Source organism: Anser cygnoides, chromosome 6, assembly GCF_040182565.1.
Source record: "Anser cygnoides isolate HZ-2024a breed goose chromosome 6, Taihu_goose_T2T_genome, whole genome shotgun sequence".
In the NCBI taxonomy this organism is placed as follows: domain Eukaryota; kingdom Metazoa; phylum Chordata; class Aves; order Anseriformes; family Anatidae; genus Anser; species Anser cygnoides.
The window spans coordinates 27507190-27517194 of record NC_089878.1 but is presented as its reverse complement, the minus strand read 5'-3'; the positions used below and the strand labels follow the sequence as shown (position 1 = coordinate 27517194).

At 39.5% G+C, this 10005-nt stretch overlaps 1 protein-coding gene across 5 annotated transcripts in view; it reads right to left on the bottom strand.

Moving 5' to 3' along the window:
• HSPBAP1 (HSPB1 associated protein 1) overlaps window positions 1–10005 on the bottom strand; it is a 47647-nt gene that overhangs the window by 29796 nt on the left and 7846 nt on the right. For all 5 annotated transcript variants that reach the window (XR_010832222.1, XR_010832224.1, XR_010832223.1 and 2 more), the window contains exons 2-3: window positions 6258–6443; window positions 495–679 (exon numbers count right to left, since the gene is read on the bottom strand). Coding sequence is in view for 2 of the 5 variants with exons in the window: in XM_048072233.2 (XP_047928190.1) it covers window positions 495–679; window positions 6258–6443 (371 nt within the window). In the remaining 3 variants the exon portion in view is untranslated. The remainder of the gene's footprint in view (window positions 1–494; window positions 680–6257; window positions 6444–10005) is intronic.

Sequence of the window (10005 nt, the reverse complement as noted above, 5' to 3'; positions counted from 1 at the left end):
AACTACCCCAGATTATGTACTTCCATGGACAGGTTACTTCATTTCTTTTTACTGCCTCTATGGACAATCAAGGTATAGTAATCCTGCAGACTCAGAATTCACAACATGCCAGGCCCGCCTGTCATCTCATCACCCTTTTCCTTCCTCGCTTCCATGCATTCAGCAGAGGTGCAGGGAAGATGTTCGGCAGCAGCGGTCGCACGTTTGATTATGGCTCCCCGAGCCTGCTCTCAAAGTCCTCCCTCCAGTCACAGAATGATGCACGGCTAAATGGGGAGTGCTGCCAAGCTGGCAGTTGTTTTTGTTACATACAGCGTTGTTTTTAGGCATATAAGGAGACCCAGAAATTTGGCCGGCTGCCATATGGCACTAGCCTGAGAACCAATAGCTTTCATTTCAATTTTTTTTTTTAAAAATGGGCAAAGGGGATCGCAGAAGCTACACTAGGTAATTTGCAATGATTAAGCTAGTAATAGATAATATGAATGCTTTACCTGGAAAATTTCCGCCTTGTCTTCGAATACCCTGGCAATGTACTTGTAGTCAGCATAAGCCCAATATTTGGAGTACTCGAAACAACTGAATGGTCCAGAGAGACAAGAAGGTTGTCCGCTGCTCCAAGCCAAAAACTCTTCAAGTGTAGCTTTCACATAGCTACACCTGGTTTCAAACTGGGGAACTAGAGCAACAAAAAAGAAAAGCCAAGTACTACGTGAGCAATGAGTACATAACCAGTAAAAACAGTAATCCTCCCTGTGTAAATGCAACATGAAATACAAAGTAGGACTAGGTGGACTGACTCCGGTCAGTGAAATGCTTCTCATCACTAACTCATGATTAGTGTCTGAGATTATTGCTTTTTCATTAAGGTTTAAGTGAAAGGCTGTTACCATGAACTTGCTGTGAGGTAAAAGCACACCAACAGTTACTGCTGCTCACGTGCAAGGCACCGTTAAACATGGTAACTCACTAATACACTCAAGTTCCCTAAGCAACTTAAGACTCTGTCTTTTGCATGGTCTCTCTTCTTAAATGCGAGCTGCAAATGTACACACGAGTATTTGTGTACCCTTTATTTTGTCTCCATGGATTTCTGTAGATGGACATGTTCATCTTTCCCTTTCCCACTTAAAGCATGACTAAATCAGCGCAGCAATGCATAGGAAGCAAAGTATGGAGCCACACACATCAATGATCCATTTAAAATACGTATGTCCCTATTTTTCATTTGGGACTGAAAAAAGCATATTGAGGTGCTTCTTGACAGACCAAAAAAAAAAAAAAAGTTTACCAGCAGTATTTTGCTTCCATTGTGCTTTGGTCATGCTGACTGATAAAACCTTTCAGCTCAAGGTCAGGTCACTTGGCAGGCCTACAAGATAGCCCACACCACAGTAGGCTTTCCTTCTGGTTATCAGAGATCTTCATTTTGCACAGCTGCTAATTGCGTCAGCTTCAAAGAGACGTATCCAACTTTTAAAAAAATAATAAAATTACTGTACTGTAGTCACTACTGAGGAAAAAATTACTGCAGCCTGCATGAATGACAATGATGGAGCTGCAATTTAACCTTGTGTAACTTGCACAGAGCTGTTCAAAAAGGGGATCCTTTCACTGTTGCGCAGCAGCAGCAGCTCTTCGTTCTTTACTGCTCTCATTTTCTTATCACAGCCATTCCCATACAGTCTCATACATTTGTTCTTATTCCCCTTGGGTGGAAAAACCGCTTTTGTAAACCTTTATAACCATCATTTTGTCATTCTACGTTGTAGTATCCTAGGTAGCAGTTTTCCTTCCCCTCACTATCAAATACATTAACTAAAAAATGCCAGATAAGCCCCAATATTCAGCAATATGTAACCTGGGTCTCTGCACTGTAAGGGCTCCCTAACCTAAGAACTGCATGCAAGACATACAAATCACCTGCAATAACCAAAAAAACCCTATATCCGATTCCCTCTCCATGTTGCAGTTCAATGCTCTCTCCTGTCATTAATGCAATGCATATCATTTTACTAAAAGATGGTCTGATGGAAAAATTAGATAAAAGATACAAGCACTATTGAAGTTGGCTCAATATCTACATTATTTTGATGAGAAAAAAGAGTGCTCGAGACACTGACTATTTTTGTAGATAACTCAGGAGGCAAGTATTTTAAAGGCAAGAAATATGCTCTTTCTAGCTCACAAAGTATTACACTGAGCTTTATTTCAAAAAATCCAGCTATGAATGGCAATACTATCTTCAAGGATACAGTCTCTTCAGGGCAATGTTCTTGGTTTAATTTATAGCTAGTTCAGTGCCAAAATGTGTGTGCTTAGGGAAAAATAAATAGCAATAAAAAAAAAAACAGTATTTGGGCAATCTAGACAGATTGTTTATATGGATTTGTAGACTGCAACTCAGGTGAAAACAGTAGCAAAGGGCAGCTGAATGCAAAAACATTATTAACCAGTTTTCTAATACTTAATGACTAAAAGCTGAAGATGTTTTGTAATTAATAAATTGTAGTTAAAGCCACAGAAGTCTAAAACAAGCTACCAATGCTGTCTGATGACATGACATCTGGAGGCATGACAGTCTTCTCGCCCACCTAATGCCACAGATTGAAAATGGAAGGAGGGATGGAGTGCTTTTTGCACAACAGCAGCTCCTCCTTAGTTAAGGTCTAGTCCTGTCAGATGTCAAGTTCTTTTCTACTCAGGGGGAGTATTTGCAATGTATACTAAGGAAAATAAAAAGGGATAATAGCCTTAGAAGATATCCTAAAATGCAAGTACAAATGGAAGTGAAATGTCTCCTCCATTTCTTTAAATGTAAAAGAAAACCAAATATCCATTCAGAACTGCTGGGGAATTAAAATTATTTATATAATCCAAGCAAGGAGTAACAATTTAACATTATAACAAAGCACAGGTACACTCATAAACCAAAAAATTGACCTCCCACATCCAACTCCAGTACTAATCCAACTCTCAGCTTTGTGTGACATTTATTCAGCCTACGGTGTTTGTACCATACTCTCAGCTTTCTATTCAGCAGTGGGGTCTATAGCCACCCTCGCAGTCCCCTCTATATTAAATCTCAGAGGCTTGAATTCTTCCACTGTCTTTACTGGTAAAACCTCTTGGGCAGATGTCCAAGTTGCAGCCCTTTTCTAGTGTATCTGACAGGATCAGCTCCACTACAGCATCTCTGAGAACAAATTCCTCCCAAGATCTCATGACACACGGCTGATCAGTATGACAACCTCTTGCACTCTCCAGATTCTTCACAGTAAACTCTTTGTTTATTCATTTTAATACACAACCAGATAAATGATCAAAAGGAGAAGTCTGTATAAAAAAGTCTTTTTTGAGTCAGCTTTCTTCTTCCTTTGTACACGCTGGTATGCTCCAGGTGGCCATCAGATAGATAGGTTATACTGCTGCATTTTCTCTGCCAGAAACTCAACTTCAGTAGCTGCTGCCCACTCTTTAACCCACCTCAGAAAAATAAATCTTCTAGCGTGGCTGGAAGTAGATAGGTACAGATTTCCTGATTAATTGCACCTTCAATGCTCTTGTAATGAATGTTGGTACTCTCTAGAGGTATCTTATCTCTGTCAATTTTTAATCCTCTGATTGCATTTTTTCCTTTAACAGACACATTCTGTTTAACTTGTGTAATAAGACAAAATACTACCAAACACATACACTTAGGCATGTACAAATAATTCACACAAACAATACTGCTAGCTCCCATGTTTCATCTGCCAAATATACTTTCCAGATCTGAATGCCTCAGGAAGTTCCAAACTAGCAAGAAAAGCAAATACAAAATCCAAGAAACTCCCACTGAGTTGTCCCGTCAGCAATTTTCACTTTTTTATATTAAGGAATCTTTAGTTTGGGAATCTCCCCACAAGCTGCAGATGTGGTACCAAAGAAAGATGACAAGTTGTCATAGCAAGAGGTTTCAAATGGTTTAGGGTTTTCCAGTTGAACCCAGTAGCTTAAATAATCTCAGAAACTCTGAAGCAGTCATTTCAGAGTGACATGAAAATACACTGACAAGAGGAGTTTCCTTTCTGCACATCCCCAACTCAGTGCCAGACTAGTCTAGTCTTCAGGCGATCTAATGTTAACATTGGATGAGTATTCAGAGAGGCCAATACGATTTTAGTTGTATTCTCCTGTTGCTTTCTCTAACCACACTGCTGCTTCCATTTCATCAGGGAAAGTTAGCGTAAGCAATGATAAGAAAGAGAGGCCCTCGTTGAAAAACCATGAAGCACGCAAGAGTGAGATCAACCATTTTCCAAATGACAGTGGCACACGAAATGTATTACGTTATTTCAGACTCTGGGATGGCTTGGCTAATGGCTTCACTAATATATCCTTACAATGCAAATCTTTTATAGCAACACAAGTCTCATTCAGTTATAATATAACCCCTGACAGCTCTAACCATCTTCCTGAAGACACTTCTAGCTCACATTAGCATATAATGGAGGTTCCTGGAGACAAACTGATTGCTGCCTGGAGATTGATGTCTTTAGGAAAAAGTAAAATACAGATAGATGCAACTTCAAGATGCAAATTCCAGTTTAAGCCCACTCCATATCCCTAGTGACTACAAGTTATTGTTAAGAGGTAAGTCTTATCTACTTAACTGGCAGCATCAATCCACCACTTATCCACATAACACTCCATGAGTCCCATCTGAAGTTTCCCAGTTGGAATACCCATTTGGCTCTCAAAAATGCCTACTAATTTAATGGAGGCTAGGACCCAAACTATCCTTTTACCTGTGCTGGCAAGCCCTGCATATTAGAACTGAGGTACATTATCAAGGTGTCAAGGAAAATGTCATATATACACAACCTCTACCTTCTTCCCTGTGGGCAAGAGAGTGCCCTTCATGTGTTGTGCAAGAACTGGCTGATGCTGCACTGTAGTATAGTGACACTGCTGTGGAAACTTGTACCAACATATTAATTCTACAAGACAGTTATCACATCTGTAGGAAGCAGACATACAACACCTGCTTTACCAGGGATGACAAAAAGATCATTAATCCAAGCTGGTAATATGCTTTGAAATCCTAAAATGCCAAGCATTCCCCCTCTAACACTTCCTTCTGTTTCATCACCTCTCTTGCAACAAATTGAACATGAAATAATATTGTCATGATGCTGTGAAGAAAGCAAATTTCACACAATGTTGTAAGTGATATAACATGATGTAATCCTACCACTTTTATAGGAACTGTCAGAGCCTCTTCTGAGTCTCTGTGCAGACCCTACACTCCAAGAAAGAGGTGGTCCAACTGCTGAAGCTTAGAAGAGTACACAAATAACAGCCAGAAGGGGTCTAGAACAACCTGACTTACACTAAGCATTTTTTTTTAAAGCTGTAGTTGACTGGTCTAGAGAAAAAGAAGAGATTGAAAGGAGAGAAGATATTTTAGGCAAAAGGGAGAAGCACATGGCAAACTGTATTTTGGTATGTAGTTGGGAGGGCAGAGGATATGCAGAACATATTCAGAAGATATTCATACATATGAATAAACCAATGAATAACCTCTAAAGTCACTAGTAGATTGCCATTTTGATGCACGCAGGTCTTGTATCTTCCCACTCTGGTCTGAAACTCTGTCCATAGATACATCTTGGCTAGCATTGTGTAGCTACAGATGGCTTGCCTTTTTTCCATCATGTGTTCCTAGATCTCTGAGTCAATCTGGAAGGTTAGAGGTGAAATTATTCTACTGGCCATCAGGTGATTTTAATAATGGTTTATACTTTACAGCGTCTTACATCACAGGTTCTTAAAGGTTTTTTAAAAAAAGAAAAACCCTACCAGAGTCTTATAAAGCCTCTGGGAGGAAGGAGAATTATCTCAATTCTACAGGTGAAAAAAGAGGATAGACTGGTTAATCAGCTAATTTTTTAACACACTAAGGTTTGTGGATGTAGAAGCTGAGTCTGTCTGAACATTTGAATCATGTAAAAGACAAGGACCAACCACATACCCTACAAAGCAAGGAAAGGAAACTGAGACTCTTGATTCTTATGTTAGTTTTACCTACCAGACCTACTACTACAAATAAGCACTTAAGAGTTCCACCGTTGGCCAAATCTACTGTCCTAAAAACAAAGACTATGATGAAAGTAAGACATTAGAGACTGAACAATGATAACAGAGAGACAGAGAACTGTGCAACCTAAAAAAAAAGAGTTGTGAAGTATATCACCAGTCCATCTCAGTCTCACCTAAATCCATTGTCTTCGATCCTATTCTAAACTCTATCGTCTTTCCATCCAACACTGCAGAAAGGTATTTCACATTCCAGTGCAGGGCTGGCCAGTTGCCAACCATATTACAGAAGACTGCAGGTTGCTGTAGAGACATCACAATTTCCTTGGCTGTCTCAGGAGTAAATGGTTTGACATCTTCACCTGTGTAAAGAAAAAAAAGAGCAGTGAAGAAATGAGTTATGATACATGAAGTGCTATCTATAATCTCCCACAGCAGGGGAAATATTAAGAACTAATACTTCATCTGTTTATAGTTGATTTTTTCATGTATCACACTTGTAAAAAATTTTATGTAACACTTCCAGTACAAATACTGGAAGAACATTCCTACACTAAATTACAGTTTAAAACAGTGATTAGCACGTAAAATGTAAAATAAATAAATAAATAAATAGGCATACACTTAGAATTTTAACTTGTAATTGGCAGTAAAGCACTGTAGCCAAATGCTTTAGAATTAGGCTATCAATAAAAAAAATTATGAATAATGTCCAGAGTTTAGAGAACATACATTTTTCTAGTAACAGTCTTTCTGTAGAGAATTCTTTCCGCAAATAGAGTGTTGTCAGAGATGGCAAACCAGGTTCCTATGCATTTAATTTAAACCAAGAAATTGCAGTGCAACCAAAAGCAGCAGGTATTTTTAAAGTTTTAATATTTCATCTACAGAATTTTAGAAAATTGTGTCAATCCAAGAACTATGCTAATTCAAGATTTCAATTTAGTCCTTTGCTGCTCAGAGAGTTATATGGCCCGCTGAAACTGTCAGGCTGATGTGCAGGCAACTTGAATAAACTCAGCACTTTTAGAACAACTTTTCTTTAGGGACATATTGAGAAGGAAAACCTGTTTAAAAAAAAACAGTTCCATAGAGCTGAAGCAGTGGACTACAAATGTGGATCATAAAAAAAATCCATTCGTTATTGTAACCTCTACTGAAGTTAACTCCTGCGGAATCTGTATTCATATTATGTCTAACATTTAACATACTGATTAAATATGCCAGGTTCCCCATGACTTGTTTAGAACAAACAAACCTATTCACTCACACTATTTAGGGGTCAAAATATGGTCTAGCGTGCACAACGGGTTAAACAAATACAGGACAAGAAAAGTCCCCTTAACACCCGGTGCCCCTGCTCCCCTCAGTGTGTGCAGGTGGGAGGACGGGTGTGGAGAGCCAGCAAGCCCCACAGCCAGCAGCCCAGAGGGCTTCTCCAACAGGGGAAGAAGCACTGGGAGCAAGGGTTGCTGAGGAAGGTTCCTTGGGATTGTTTGTAACAGAACTAAATGTAGGAATGCTGAGGTGTGAATGGCAGGACCAACAGGATCCCGCACATGCCTTTCACGCCTGGTGACAGGCAACTCCAGCTTAAAGCTTTAAAACCAAAGACCTCTGATATTTCATCTCCACAGAACATAAAATTTAAAAAACAGTTTCCAATTCTCCGGGCAGATGAGAGAAGGGAGTTTGGGGTTTGGGTTGTTTTCCACATTCCCTCTCAGCCGCGGAGCAGCGCTTGACAGGATGGTGTTGCTGCGACAGAGCCGTCTACAACACTCGGCCTTCAGTCTCGCACTCCAGCAACTCCCGCAGCCAGGACATAAGGAGGCCGCACAGGGACCGTATGCCGTACCATATGGCCCTCAGCACCCACAGAAAGAGCCTCTGGGGGTTTTGCAGTGATAGGTGAGCACACCTGGAGGCAGCTCGTCCAGCGACGGCAGAGCCACCACGAGCAGGCACAACTGCACGTGCCACTGAGGCCACAGGGAGCTGGTGCCAGGCAGGGCAGGAGGACAAAGCTCGGTGTGTTTTTCTTCACAGTGATGTTGCTCAAAGACTGAACGTGAGGCTCAGTCCAGACCTGAGCACTCCCAGAGGGATTTATATGACTTCGATCTTCAACCGGTGCAATTGTAATATTGCACACAGCCGGCGTTCACGGTACAGGAACTGGCTGGCCTTGCATATCTTTTAGCTTGTTAAAATGAAATTATTCCTGGTTAGGCTAAGTTTATCACCACGTGGCTGTCCTTTCCACTGCTCAATTGCTTTTGTTTTAAAGGCAGTACATTTAATTATTTTAAAGGACCTAAATCCACAGAAATATTTTTTGGAGGATTTTCTAAAGCTAAGTTTTACTGCAAAACCTTGGATTCATCCTGTAACTTCAGTCAGTAGTTGGGATGTTCTCTATAAAAGCAGAAATTTTACTGGGAGAGACAGGAAGGCTCACTAAAGCCAACTCAACTGTTGATTCTGTGTGGCTTACTGATGTGATTTCCACATGCATATTGTGCTTTTGAAAGGTGTGGTTTTAACCACAGTGAATATTCAGTGGGGAGCTCACAGCTCAAGCTATTGGGAGAGTTTGCATAAGTGCCAAATAAAAAAACACAACACAATTTAACTAAATAGCCTCTACACCACTGAACATTAGCCGGAGGTTTTTGTCATGTCTCCACACTTGATTCAGTTCTGAACCTATTTCCCTATAAAATTTAGAAACAATGAAAGAGGACAGTCTGTTTCTCAGACTGATGTTAATCATTCCTATCCTCAAATGGTATTAAAATCATTGTTAAATGAGTGTTTATCTTTTCCTGATATAGATAAAATAATTGCATACAGCACATACACTGCTGATATAATCAGCAGTGGAGTTTGAGACATTTTAGACAATTTAAAGCATTAGATAAATGAACACTACTTTTTTGGAAAAGACAAATGGGAATTCTTGCCAATTTTGTGAAAAGAATCTTTAAGCGTCTTGATTCAGTTTTATGTATTCCTTGGTGAGAACTACAGCCAGTTAAACATAATTCATTCCCCATAATATTTGTCATGCATATCTAAATGGCAGTGACTGAAAAGGCACACAATGAAAGGTAACTATCATGTACTGCATCAAATAGATATTTTGGTAATTTGGAGATCTCCGCTGATGATTCACACAGATTTCTGAAAGAACTATATACTATATGAGTGATAAAAGATAAGGGAAATATCTGAAGACAGATATCTCTTGGAAGAGATATTAGCAGAAAAAAAAGGCAACCTAAAATAATGTTTTCCTTAGTTATTGTTATCACAGCTTCGTGAAGACCTCACAAGCTGGACTCTTCCTTCTCAGTATTTCCTCATCTGAAATTGATGGTAATTGCTCCTAGGCAAAACCTGAGATTTTATAGCATTTACTAGGGCACAGAGTTTGGACACTGGTGTGTATAAGTAAAATGTGTATAAATAAAAGGTGTAGCAAAGAAACAAAAAGTCCTTGGCATATCCAGGGCGTTAGAGATCAAACTCCTGAGGGAAATCAGGTAGCAGGAGAGGACAGAAATGCATATTCCTTTTGAAAAGAAAAAAACTCTGTTGGAGTCTTCATTTTCTCACTTGTACTTGATCCAAGAGAGAAAATTAATACTATTAAATTAGTTCTTTCCATCAGGCTCAACAAATGATGTGGCTTCACAGTACAAAAGGAAACAGGAATAATTTGTCTCATGTTTTGACTTCATACAAGGCATGTATAGAATCCAACCAGGAACTGAAAAACTGACCAAGTTTTAATTCAAATTTTGTAACTGTGACAACCTAAATAATTGGTGAAAAACCTAGGTGTTCTTTAGAAAGGCAACAGTGTGAAATAGAGATCTTCCAATTAAAAAAACTAAGCTCTCCAGTCATCTTTACATG